General features: G+C 37.5%; 1 protein-coding gene across 1 annotated transcript in view; it reads right to left on the bottom strand.

Moving 5' to 3' along the window:
- Nucleotides 1-4,182: 4,182 nt before the first annotated feature.
- The window catches only part of dlgap4b (discs, large (Drosophila) homolog-associated protein 4b), a 120,319-nt gene continuing 109,762 nt past the window's right edge, over nucleotides 4,183-14,739 (bottom strand). Inside the window, exons 8-9 of the mRNA XM_059981199.1 lie at nucleotides 6,102-6,254; nucleotides 4,183-5,582 (exon numbers count right to left, since the gene is read on the bottom strand). Coding sequence (XP_059837182.1) covers nucleotides 5,364-5,582; nucleotides 6,102-6,254 — 372 coding nt within the window. The 3' untranslated portion in view covers nucleotides 4,183-5,363. The remainder of the gene's footprint in view (nucleotides 5,583-6,101; nucleotides 6,255-14,739) is intronic.

Genomic DNA, 14,739 nt, shown 5'->3' with positions numbered 1-14,739 from the left:
TGGAAGAGCTCAGCAGGGCAGGCTGCATCTATGAATAAGAATAAAGTTAAATTTTCGGAAGGAGCCCTAATGAAGGGTCTCGCCCGAAATGTTTGCTTATTCCCATTCATAGGTTAATGGTCTACGTTGGCATCGACACATCTTTCTATACTGCATACAGTACTGCGTCCTTGGTTGTCCGCTGCAGACCACAACAGAATCACGCAGAAAAAAAGGATACAGCTTCTCATTCGTTCATCGAATAAAGAAAAATATCGCAAAGTGGTTCCGAGGCACAGTAAAAATGACGCTTTGAAATGACACAACAGATCAAAGAGACAGGCAGAATGAGCCTTGTGGGACCAGAAATAAAATTTAAAGCAGAAATATTAACAGAAATCATACCCACTGTACGTCAGTAAAGTCAGGTGCAACGAAAAAACTGCTACAGCGTAAAACGCACACAATTATGAACGAACAGAAGCTAAGAGCTCGTAAACTGAAGATGCACACCAGAGCTTCATAAGTACATACTGTATAGCAAACCGACTGAATAAACAAACAAAATGAAAGCAGCTACTGGGAGCAAACGCAGCCCTGCGATGATCCAAATATAAAGGTAGAAACTCGTCTCGTCATTGAACCTTGAACTAGCCGGGACGGAGAGTATATCACACAGATATTAATGATAAAGATACGCAACTTATATGACGAGGGTATAAGATGATGCGATTTTGTTAGAGGTGAGACAAATCCAAAACTGATTTACTGAGGTAGGGAACGATCCAAAATCATGGAAGAAGGGGGAGAACAGCATGCACATAAAACTTGCAGAGACAAAGAAATACACATGTGCCAAAGAAAAAAAAGACTAACAATTAAACCTAACAAGAATCTGCCGTCTGGAACAGAATATATGGAGACAAAGTTTAGAAAACAGACAACGGAAGTGCAAAGAATTAGGAAAAGACAGATTGTATGGAGAGAGATGATACACAAATTTTATTTTTGCTCATGAGCAACGCTATACAAGTAATTTTTAATATAAAAGATTTCCAGTAATGCTTCAGGTGTTGTGGGTACATAATAAATTATGAATAAATTCAAATTGGTATACAACTAATTAGAGGCAAGTTTCTAACAAGTGTTTAGTTTTTTTAAACAAATAAATGAACTTGTCCATTTTTGTATATTGCTGAAAACGGATCACTGTGAACTCACATTTTTAAACCATAGTTCCAGTGTCCCAATCAATTACCACATTGCCATTATGTTCAGAGATAAAAAAAATATGGTTCACTATATGGCGCAATGTCTAATTCCTATGGAAATTGCTGGTAAAGAACAATAGTAAAAATATTAAAAGATGCTAATTAGTAACTTATAAAAGCGGTCTTTTTGGCAATGAGTAAATAGCAACACTGAGTTAATGAGTGGAAGGTCCTATTTTATGTAAACTACTCATTTGCTTTTTCCTTTTAAAAATCCAAGTACTACACTGGATTTTAATTCAAGAATTTGTGCAAGAGCAGCATCAGTTCTATCAAACCCTAATGAAAGTGCATGAGCTCTAGTAGAAATACTTCATGGGGAAAACATAGTGTACGCACAGAACAATACTTCCACAACCTGTTCAGTTTCCACAGTCTAATTGTTTTGAGCAGTTAATTCCGCATGCATTACAGATAAGAAACTCTCATCTTTACTTGGCTATATTAAAATATAGAAACTCGCCAAAGCAGGAATTCATTACAGCTCAACTGCTTGAACAATGTGTGAAAGGGTAATTAAACTGGTAAAATATTAACATCGACAATATAACAAGACCAAATGTAGCCTACACAAAAATGAAAGTTTCTGAAGAGCTGAGATTTATAGTAATTTTCTCATGGTTCAAGATTCTTGCTTCCTAGATGTTAGAATATGCAAAATGCCACCTTTCTATGGGGCTGAATGTTCCAAGCTCAATTGTTTTAAGTACAATTAAATGTTGTGAGACATTGAGTACCGAAATATTAAAGTGTGCTGCAAACTGGTCCTTACACAACATTTTATCAACAATTATTTACAAACACTCCATTAAAAAAAAACCAATTTGGAGCAATTCGTCAGTTAGCCCTTATACTTGTTGTGAAGAGTCCATAGTGTGTATCTTGGAAATGCACAGCAGGATGCTCTAAAAAAGTTGTGAACAGCCTAGAACAATAACTACGAACTTAACTGCAGTACAATGATTGTCATGCTGAAATAAAGTGCGCATGTTGAATGTACTGTATTGTAATCTGAAATTAATAACCTTTGCAAAAAACCTATAGACATTTAAATTACTTTGATTTACTGTGAAATAAACAAACATGGAAAATATTTGTGGCAATGAAGTCTGTTGTCACAATCCAAAACCCATTTTTGTAGTTATACGGTAGTCTGATTGGATGCACTCTTGCCCATTACTTGGACTTGTTTAGTACAATGCCACATGCTGAATCACTCGTGTAGCATTTTCCTCCTGCCTTGGTAGTGGTTGAAAAAATACGAGGGACAGCACAACAAAAACGATTACATACGAAGTGAGCTTCATTTTCTTCTAGCTAAACTTATCAATTCTCATACTTGTCAAAAGTCAAACAATCAAATGAACTAATCTCACCAAGAACCTTTACAAAAAGTTCTCTTTGTAAATGTGCAAAATAAAAATTAACTATAAGATGCATTGAAATGGCCATAAATATCCATAATTCTCTGTCCTCTCCAAAAATAGTTCATAAATAATCATTATACTGCAGATGTGATTACTCCTTCTTGTTGTATAGCTTTTAAGGTTGTACCATTCACTTACTTCCATGGGGTAAATACAAAATTTGCAACTTTTTGGTGCTATGATCAGGCATGTTGCTACTTCGGAAAAGGAAGACTCTACAAGTAGCAATAAATTTCATTAAATCTAATATATTATCATGCATTACCAAATAATAGAACCACTCTTTTCATTTTGTCTTACAACAGTATCTCATTCCAATGGAAGCAGCACAGTTTCATCAATGGCAGTCATTTTCAGTTTTCATTGGTGGATACTGGAAGTACCACATCTACTGATAGCAGAATTATATAGTCTCACATCATTTTGCATTCGGGGGATATTAAAATTATACCAAGTTAGTTCTTGCCCTTAAAGATTTTTATCCTGCTGAGAACCCCAAACATTTCCCTTACTAACTCATCATGTGTATAAGTGAACTGATTGGATCTAAAGAAGAGTAATAACTAGTATCAAGTAGTCATGCTCAGTTGATGAAGTATTTTATGAAAAATTCATTCCACATTGTATTCACCAAAGTTGCAAGTTTTGTCCCAAATTGGATGGCAGTTAGTCATTCTCAATGTTACTGGTATTAGTTAAGTAAGGTTATATTACAACGTGTATCACATTTTTGTGCTGAGTACAGTTAAAGCCAACCAACAAAAATATTAATGGATTGTATGGTGATCTACAATAGATCGCTATGATTTATATTTCAATTGTATAGTGATCTAAAATAGATCACTACAATTTATATTTCATCATTTCAGCTATACCCAATGAAAGTGAAGCTTAAAATCATCATGAATCACTCCTTATGTATTCTTCAATTACAGCAAAATATCAGCTTTTTGATTTCTCATGCACATAAACCTCATTATGCTTGGGTATACATTATGTGCATAAAAGTTTTTGAATTAAGTTGTTTAAAAGCAGAACTGAGGAATGTGGTTCAGAATTCCGGCAACTGCTGTCTTGAAGTTAAAAGATTGTTCACAGACATCAAGAAACAGGAGTCACAGAACTAGAAGCAGCATTTGGAGAAATTAAAAATTTGAAACTGAATGATATTCTCAGACTTGAATGTTTTTTTTCTATAATAGAAGTGACAGTATTATCATAAGAAGCTCAAGCTAGTAGACAGCTTTGCCTCCAGGCATTTCTGTGTGGTAAATACTGATTTTGTTTTAAAAAGGAGTCTTTTGGCAATGATAGGATTGATGAAGGATGAGTAACAGATCAGATCACCTCCAGCAACTTGTGATCTTATCATTTAGCATTCAAGCTGGACAAAAGTGCAGATAACATCACAGATGAGCAATCATTCAAAATAATTAATGACATGTTTACCATATCTGCTTATAACCAGAGAATACTCCAAATATTGTGATTCTTAGAAATTAAAATATTTTCCTCATAAATTTAATTTGTAAATAATGACATCTGAATGTTCAAAATGTAGTTTCTTCTGCTAAAAGCGGGTATTAAAAAATCAAACATTGGTCAATAAAACATTTGGCAATCTTCTAAGTATGACTGTGCAAAATGGAGATGAAATAATGGAGAATATTACACGATAGAAAGTATATTTGGACAAAAGCTATTAGGTAGTGCTTACTTCACTTTATGAAAGTTCACCAACTTTTTTTTTGCACAGGACACTTGCACCTAACAGGATTCTTAAGTCAATCAAAACAATGGTTCTCTCCATAATTTATCTTGATTTGTATGCTTAAAATCTTAACTAGTTATCTACATATAAACAACCACTTTAAGCTACTACTAGATTAAGGAAGTAACCATAACAAATGAGACAAATTCTTCAAAATTTTGGCTGCAAAATCCAAGAACACATTCTAAAAGGTTCTAATACCAGACTGGTTTGATAAAACCTTTTTTCCTGTATGTGCTTGTTTCATAAAATGATCCTACAATTCTGAACAGTTTTTATGTCACTTCTGTACATTTGAAAAAATGTGAGAACATTTAAATGCTCTATTGCTTTGCTCTACTGAATGGTAGAGTGGTTTTACATCATTTTACAGCAGCACTCTAAATTTACAGAGCCAATGGAAGCATAATCTGCAAAGCTATAGTTTCTGCAGATGAATTACATGAATACATTTCTCAGAACAGAAGTAGCAATTACCCAATAAAATTGAGCTCAGGTTTTGTTGTCCAAGAAACTTCATCTTCCTTCAAATTTTTCATCAGTTAAAGAAGAATTGATGTATTTCCCAACCCCCTCCCCACAAGAAAAAAGCCAGTCCTTTTCCTGTGTATGCTAGATAAAACACAATTTGCTACTGAGGAATGAAACACAAAGCAATTTGTTTACAGAAAAGTTGACTGCAGTGGATAAGACAAAGCCATGCAAATGATAGAGAAGCATGGCAACCAATGTACACACTGATGAGATATCAGATTTAACATTAAAGAACTTTAGAAGTCTGACATTGAATAGCAATGCCAAATATACTAATAAGCATTGCATTCTATTATTGATGCTTATTGTTGCTTGTAGAATTGTACAGACAACTGAAGTTTTGAAGTTGCCCCAAAACGTATGCAAAAGACACACTCCAATTCACAGACGGGTTTGTGCCTCAGGGACATATATTTCAATGCTATCTGCGCTCTCTGTTGCAGAGTTCTGCCGTACAGATGCAGCTCGTTTTGCTGCCATTAATCGCTTGCGTGCTTCCTGTCGTTGCTTGTCAGCTGAATCTGTCAGTTTTTCACGATTTAAAGGAGTTTTAGCCTTTGCTGGTTTCTTTGGCACTGGAGGGGGCAGCTTTTTCTCTTCCTTGGGAGAATGGGGGAGCAAAGTTGCCAAAATGTTAGAAAAGATGCAATTAAATAAATCAAGATAACATTGACAGAAAATATCAATACTACTACACAAACTAAATGGTCTGCAAAGTAAATTTTATTTTTACTACATTAGCAATTTTCATTTAATAAGAATGAAACTTTTGAAAAGTTATAAGCCAGGATCATGGGAGTAATCATGATATTCTGATCAGCTTCTCAACTGGAAGTTATTAAGAGGTGATATATCATTTCTGCAAATTAACCATCTAGAATGAGCAACTTGTCTGCAAGGACAATTAAAATTGATGCTGGTTAATGCCAAATTTTTTTAGTGAAAGTTCATCGGCCACATGCAAAAAATTTCATAATTTCATCATGATCCCCAGGTCATTCAAACTGCCAGCTCAACTGATTTAAATATAATTAATCTTGCAAATCTCAACATCCGTTGCCAAGAAAATTAGTGAGCTCTACAGACCAAATTAAATTCAAGTGTATGTTTTAATCTTACCTTCTTTTCAGGCATTTCAACAAGTTGCCAGTCATTTGCCTTGAGATGATAAAGTTCATCAAATTTCAAGCTAATATCTTCAATGGAAAGCTGCAGCATATCCCAAAAACCAGCTAAATCTTGTGCAGTAGGTCGTGGGTTTGCATTTTGGTTCTGAAATATCAGAGACAAAGAGCTGTCAACTCTAAGAAGCGCCTGACCATAATTTGTCTCCCTACTTCCAACTGATATTAATACCGGTCAGAAAGGAAAGAAATTAAAAAATAATGCAACTGCAGCATTTAGGAGGGGAGAAAAAACAAGCAGTTTTGCCTCTGTAGTCATTAACAATAGTCACCAAGTCATAAGTTTGAATGTGCGTAAGGGAAAGTGTAAATTTCCTCTGTAGACTTTTGGAGCACAGCATGACTGGGTACCTAGACCATTACATTTTCAATTAAAATACATGAGATTAACAATGGAGACCTCACTATCATTAGGTTTCCAGGGGGAAAAAAAAACAGGAAATCTATCCTGATTTTTCTAGCTCAGTTCATATTTGCAGACTCAGGAATCTGTCAAGGAAGTGCTTACACTGCTTTGTTGCTTAATTTTACCTTCATTGCTAAATCCTCTATTGATTTGAATTGAGAAACACTTCAAGTGATTACTCATGTGTCATGGGCAATCCAATCATACCACAGAAAAAGTTAACAATTTTTTTTCAAACCCCTCTTCTTTCACGTTCTGCACAACAATCAATCCTCTACACTAGAATTGGTACTCAGGTTTTTTTTACATTAAAACTGCTAAAATGTAGAAGGAGAAAAGCTGCTTTACCCTTGCCAATGCAAATTCAAAGCACTTGCAATGTAACAGCAGAAAACACCTTGTAGTTGGCAAAACCTCCGAGAAGTTTAAAAAAAAGCATACAATGAAGTTATCATGATATATGAATAAGTACAGAGAGATCTAAATAAACTAATCTAAAAATATTATCAAGCAGTCCCCATCTTGCACAGGGGTGGCAAATGGTACATGTGCCCAAGATGGCATGTACAAAAATTTTGTTGGTATGCAGCAAGTAGTGTCTTCCCTAAACTTTTTAAACACCAAACATACCAAAAATATACATTATGATCATTGTAAATGTCAGTTCATTCTTTAAGAAGGGAGGGAGGGAAAAGACAAGAAATTATAGGCCAGTTAATCTGATTTCAATGGTTGGTAAGATATCGAAGTCCATTATTAATGATGAAGTTTTGGGGTACCTGGAGGCACAGAGTAAAATAGGATGGAATCACTGTGGTTTCCTTCAGGAGAAATATTGCCTCACAAATCTATTGTGAATTCTTTCAGGAAATAACAGGCAAGATAACAAAGGAGAGTCAGTGGACGTTGTTTACTTGGATTCGCAGAAGGCATCTGTGCCGCATGTGAGACTGCAAAACAAAATGACAGCCCATGGCATTGACAGGTAACAAAGAGTGTGAATAAAGGAGGTCTTTTCTCATTAGCAGATGGTGCCTAGTGGTGTTCCAGAAGGGTCGGTATTGAGACCGCTTTTTTCAAATTATAGATCAATGAAGGAATCGATGGTTTTATGGTTAAGTTTGTAGATAATATAAAGATAGGTGGAGGGGCAGATGTGCTGAGGAAGCAGGGAGTCTGGTTAAGATCTTGGGCAGATTAGGAAAATGGGCAAAGAAGTGGCAGATGGAATATAGTGTAGGGAAGTGTATGGCGATATACTTTTGTAGAAGGGGGAAAAAAGGTGTAGACTATTTTCCAAATAGGGAGAAAATTCAGAAATCAGAGGTGCAAAGGGACTTGGGAGTCCTTGTGCAGGATTCCCTATAGGTGAACTTGCTGGTTGAATCTGTGGTTAAGAAGGCAAATTCAATGGTTGCATTCATTTCGAGAAGACTAGAATATAAAAGTGAAGATGTAATATTGAGGCTTTATAAGACATTGATCAGAGCATGCTTGGAGTACTGTGAGCAGTTTTGGGCCACTTACCTGAAGAAAGATGTACTAGCATTGGAGAGGGTCCAGAGGAAGTTCACAAGTATGATTCCAGGTTAACATTTGAGGAACATTTGATGCCTCTGGGCTTGTACTCTCAGGAGTTTAGAGGATTTATTGAATATTGAAAGGCCTCGAGAGAGTGGATGTGGAGAGGATATTTCCTATAGTGGGGTAGCCTACAACAAGTGGGCACGGACTCAGAATAGAAGGATGTACTTTTAAAACAGAGCAGGGGAATAATTTATTTAGCCAGTGGGTGGTGAATCTGTAGATTTCATTGCCACAGACAGCTGTGAAGGCTACCTTATTGGGTATACTTAAAGTGGAGGTTGATACGTTCCTAATTAGTAAAGGTGTCAAAGGTTCTGGGGCGCAGGCAGCCATGATGGAATGGTTGATCATACTCAAAAGGATGAATGGCCTATTTCTGCTTCTATGTAATATGATTATCTTTACTGCCAAATGAAACAGCAAATAATTTTTTTTTGTAATCCAAGAGCAAGAACATGTGATGTTAAATGTTACGTTTTAAAATCAAACCAGGTGTACACATCAGTATTTGGATAGCAAATGGTTACAATAATAAAACAATTTAGAAGTAATGCAATTTAAAAGATTAATATTAATAATAATTGAAAACAGATTTTCTAAAATGCTTCATTTATTACAATCTGTCACATAAAAACATGACATATTCTCCATTTAAAAAGTCCATAATTTTTAATAATTAATTAATGATAATCTCTTTTTAAAATTACCATAACACGAGAGAATTTTTTTTTTAGCAGATTAACACCAACTTGAATGCCTTGTCTCAAAAAGGTTCGCCATCCCTGCAATTTACTCATTTCTAGAAGCACGCTGGGAGAACAGTGAGTAAAGCTGAAATACTGCTAGTGTCCTGTAGAGGTCACCTAATATACTTAAAACAAGTCACTGGCCTCACAGCTTCGTGTTTTAAAAAGTCTAAGAAAGCATAATTGTAATGCAAGATCGTTCACGGTATGAATGAGAAATGGTCCAACAATCTCAGAAGTTGCCCTCTGCTGGCTACATTTGGACTTTTAATTTTGTCTTTGACCTTCAAAGCTGTTTTTTAATCTCTCTTATGCTTGTTATTAGATACTGCATGTTGACTTACTGACATATATTTTGTATGTATAAAAAAAGTACTGTATTTTCTTTGGTTAGAAATACAAGAACCATTGCTGGAGTTACTCTTGTAGGAAAGAACAACTTGGTTCTGTTGACCATGTATTAAGTAGCAGAGAAAACCACTGACTTTCTTCAAGCATATCTTTCCAAATATTTACCAGGAATATTCACTACTTCCAAAGAAAATATTAATTACAAAGAAATAGCTTCTAAAACTGGAAGCAAAAGTCTGAAAAGCACAATAACTGAAGCCTCATTGAATTAGAATTAAAGGAAATATTCATTTCTAGGACTGCAAGAAAAAGATATGCCTATTGAAGGAGGGACTGAGATTCTAACATGAAAACCGCAAACACCACCATGTATTACAACTTTTGGAAAGATATATCTGCTTTGGAGTGAGTGAAGTAGAGATATCTAATAGCGGTATTTGAAGTCCAAGATTGAAATGATGAGGAGATTGCTCCATGCAAAGTTGTACTCCTATTCACTCCTCCTCTCATTCCCTCTTCTAACATTCAAAATAAGGATTAGGTCACCCTAGCCATCACCCTACACCGCACAAGCCACCAGATTCAACAGCTCAGCATTTTCAATTTTCCCTACAGTCAATGTAATGTCTACAACAGATATCATCCCTATCTCTGTCAGCATTCTAACCAACTCTCTTCACAACTTCCTAGCATAACATTCAGCACCTATTCACCTTGCAATGTACCTGCCCATACAAATGCAAGAGATGCAACATTGACCCTTCTAACTCTCCCTACCATTCTAGGGCCAAAACATTCCTTCTAAGTGAAGCAGCAATCCACCTGTGTTTTTTCCAATTTAGGTATATTCTCCACACTGGACAAAACTAAATATTTTCCCTTCATCTGCAAGGATTGAACTTCATTTCAACTCTCCACCCGACACCCTCTCATACTTCTGTCTTTGGCCTCATACATTCTTCCAGCAAAGAACAATCTAAGCTTAAGGAACAGCATCTCAGAATCAGAGTCAGGTTTATTATCACTGGCATATAACCATAACCATATAACAATCACAGCAAGGAAACAGGCCATCTCGGCCCTCCTAGTCCGTGCCGAACTCGTATTCTCACCTAGTCCCACCTACCCGCACTCAGCCCATAACCCTCCACTCCTTTCCTGTCCATATACCTATCCAATTTTACCTTAAATGACACAACTGAACTGGCCTCTACTACTTCTACAGGAAGCTCATTCCACACAGCTATCACTCTCTGAGTAAAGAAATACCCCCTCATGGTTCCCTTAAACTTCTGGCCCCTAACTCTCAAATCATGTCCTCTCGTTTGAATCTCCCCTACTCTCAATGGAAACAACCTATTCACGTCAACTCTATCTATCCCTCTCAAAATTTTAAATACCTTGATCAAATCCCCTCTCAACCTTCTACGCTCCAATGAATAGAGACCTAACTTGTTTAACCTTTCTCTGTAACTTAAGTGCTGAAACCCAGGTAACATCCTAGTAAATCATCTCTGCACTCTCTCTAATTTATTGATATCTTTCCTATAATTCGGTGACCAGAACTGCACACAATATTCCAAATTTGGCCTTACCAATGCCTTGTACAATTTTAACATTACATCCCAACTTCTGTACTCAATGCTTTGATTTATAAAGGCCAGCGTTCCAAAAGCCTTCTTCACCACCCTATCTACATGAGACTCCACCTTCAGGGAACTATGCACTGTTATTCCTAGATCTCTCTGTTCCTCTGCATTCCTCAATGCCCTACCATTTACCCTGTATGTTCTATTTGGATTATTCCTGCCAAAATGTAGAACCTCACCCTTCTCAGCATTAAACTCCACCTGCCAACGTTCAGCCCATTTTTCTAACCGGCATAAATCTCCCTGCAAGCTTTGAAAACCCACCTCATTATCCACAACACCTCCTACCTTAGTAAAATCGGCATACTTACTAATCCAATTTACCACCCTATCATCCAGATCATTTATGTATATTACAAACAACATTGGGCCCAAAACAGATCTCTGAGGCACCCCGCTAGTCACCGGCCTCCATCCCGATAAACAATTATCCCCCACTACTCTCTGGCATCTCCCATCTAGCCACTGTTGAATCTTTTTTATTACTCCAGCATTAATACCTAACGACTAAACCTTCTTAACTAACCTTCCACGTGGAACTTGTCAAAGGCTTTGCTGAAGTCCATATAGACTATATCCACTGCCTTACCCTCGTGAACATTCCTCATAACTTCTTCAAAAAATTCAATAAGGTTTGTAAATAAGGCATGTAACATGAAATTTGTTAACTAACAACTGCAGTTCAATGCAATACATAATATAGAAGAAAAATAAGAAGAAGAAAATCAATTACAGTATATGCATATTGAATAATTAAAAATTGTGGAAAAAACAGAAATACTATATATTAAAAAAGTGAGGTAGTGTCCAAGGGTTCAATGTCTATTTAGGAGTCAGATGGCAGAGGGGAAGAAGCTGTTCCTGAATTGCTGAGTGTGTGCCTTCAGGCTTCTGTACTTCCTACCTGACGATAACAGTGAGAAAAGGGCATGCTCTGGGTGCTGGAGGTCCGAAACAATGGACACTGGCTTTTTGAGACATCGCTCCTTGAAGATGTCCTGGGTACTTTGTAGGCTAGTACCCAAGATGGACCCAATTAAATAAACAAATCTCTGCAGCTTCTTTTGATTCTGTGCAATAGCCCTGCCCGCCCCCTCCCCACCCCCCCATACCAGACAGTGCTGCAGCCTGTCAGAATCCTCTCCACGGTACATCTATATAAGTTTCTCAGTGTATTTGTTGACATACCATATCTCTTCAAACTCCTATTGAAGTATAGCCGCTGTCTTGCCTTCTTTATAATTACACTGATATGTTGGGACTAGGTTAGATCCTCAGAGATCTTGACACCCAGGAACTTGAAACTGCTCACTCTCTCCACTTCTGATCCCTCTTATGAGGATTGGTTATATGTTCCTTCGTCACCTCTCAAAGCATTTCATCACTGTAGATGTGAGTGCTACCGGGTGATAGTCATTAACTCACATTATTCTTCTTAGGCACTGGCATAATTGTTGCTTTTTTGAAGCAAGTGGGAACATCTGCCCGTAGGAGTGAGAAGTTGAAAATGTCCTTGAATACTCTCACCAATTGGTTGGCACAGGTTTTCAGAGCCTTACCAGGTATTCCATCGGGACCTTCCACCTTGTGAGGGTTCACTCTCTTTCAAGACAGCCTAACATCAGCCTCTGAGAAAGATTACAGGGTCATCAGGTGCAGCAGGGATCTTCACAGCTGTAGTTGTATTCTCTCAAAGCGGGCATAAAAGGCATTGAGTTCATCTGGTAGTAAGCATTGCTGTCATTCATGCTATTGGGTTTTGCTTTGTAGGAAGTAATGTCCTGCAAACCCTGCCAGAGTTGTCATGCATCCGATGTTGCCTTCAACCTATTTTGAAATTGTCTCTTTGCCCTTGAAATAGCTCTCCTCAAATCAAACTTGGTTTTCTGGTACAGGCCTGGGATGCTAGACTTGAATGCCATAGATCTAGCCTTTAGCAGACAATGTACCTCCTGGTTCATCCACAGCTTTTGGTTTGGGAATGTACAGTAAGTCTTTGTAGGCACACAGTCATCCACACAGGTTTTAATGAAGTCGGTAACAACTGCAGCATACTCATCTAGGTGCAAAGATAAATCCCTGAATACAGTCCAGTCCACCGATTCAAAGCAGTCCTGTAGGCGCTCCTGTGCCTCCCTTGTCCATACCTTCTTGGACCTCACTACTAGTGCTGCAGTCTTCAGTCTCTGCTTATACTCAGGGAAAAGTATAGCCAAGGTGATCAGACTTCCCAAGTGAGGGTGTGGAATAACATGGTAGGCACTCTTGATGGTGGTGTGGCAATGGTCCAGTGTTGTTTCTTCTAGTATTGCAAGCGATCTGTTGACGGTAATCGCTTAGTGATTTTTTTCAGACTGGACTGGTTAAAATCTCCCAAAACAATAGTGAAAGCATTAGGATGCACTGTTTCATGCACGTTGATCCCAATGCCAGATCATCTAAAGCCTGATTGATAATGGCCTGAGGTGGAATGCATACCGTTACCAAAACGACCCTGGAGAACTTGTGGTAGATAAAAAGGACAGCACTTAAAAGCTAGATATTCCAGGTCTGGTGAGCAGAATTGGGACAGCACTGATATATTTGTGCACCAAGAAGAATTGATCATGAGGCATACTCCTCCACCTCTGCTTTTGAGAGACTCTATAGATCTATCCTGATTGTGTATATATAGTAAACCCGTCAAACTGAATCGTTGCATCCAGTATGGAAGGGGTTAACCAGGATTCCATGAAACAAAGGACACACACAGTCCTAGTGTCCCTCTGATTCAGCACCCTGGCTCTGAGATCATCGATTTTATTCACCAGAGACTGCACGTTTGCCAGCAAGATAGTTGGCATTGGGTGATTAAAACTCTGTTTCCTTAAAAGCACATACCCCCGATCTACAGCCACACTTCCTCCGTAGAATCCTACGTGGATACTTCCATCTACAATCAGTGTTGTTTCCATCAGTTTTAAGCAGTGATACTTCATTTAAATGCTTTAAGACAACTTTGTTGACTGTACTGACCTTGGAAGCAGTTGTACTTTTCAGCTGTATCAGGCTGAAAAGAGAATATTTAATTGTATCCATTGAGAGTACTGCTACTCGAGTCGCCCCTAAGCGCCTCGGAGGTCCACTTGTCTGACTTGGCATGTTACAATAATAAATTTAGCAATAAAAAAAAAAGAAAATATTGGAAACACTTAGCAGTTCAGGCACCATCTGTGGAGATAGAAACCATTAAACTTTGAGGTCAGAACAGTGAGTGAAGGAGTTTTAAGGTTGCTGAGAGATGGGTAGAATGAAAGAAATCTCTCTGATAGGATGAGACCAAATAACCTAATGTGGCAGTTAAGTAGAAGTTAACATCAGATTTAACTATTTATTTTGCTTGGTCAATGTGTATTAATAAAAGACTGTGGGCAAACCCATCAGGTCAAAAGATACCAAAACTAAGACAAAGGTCAAGACTGCAATACGCCCTGACAGAAAAGAAGGTCATGTAGCACAGAAACAACCCATTGGTGTGTACCATTCAATGTCTTTGATAATTCAAATGCTTGTCTAGAAACTTAAATGTTAATAGGGTCTATGTCCATTACCCTCTCAGGTAGTGGATTCTAAACTCACAACACCCTCTGGTAAAAAATAAATCCTCCTTACTTCCTCTGACAGATCTGCTTTAGACACGTTAACAAGTCCTCAGCACCCTCCCTAACCTGCCACTACCAACCATTTGTGTTATTCAGTCTCTCTTTGTCTTCACCCAATCTCATACACTGATGTTTACAATCTTTATTTTTCCTCAACTTACAGCGAGTTTAAAACCTAATTATACATAAGCTC

This window comes from Hypanus sabinus, chromosome 9 (assembly GCF_030144855.1).
Source record: "Hypanus sabinus isolate sHypSab1 chromosome 9, sHypSab1.hap1, whole genome shotgun sequence".
Classification (NCBI taxonomy): domain Eukaryota; kingdom Metazoa; phylum Chordata; class Chondrichthyes; order Myliobatiformes; family Dasyatidae; genus Hypanus; species Hypanus sabinus.
The sequence above is the reverse complement of the archived record's forward strand: the minus strand, read 5'-3'. Positions and strand labels throughout refer to the sequence as shown.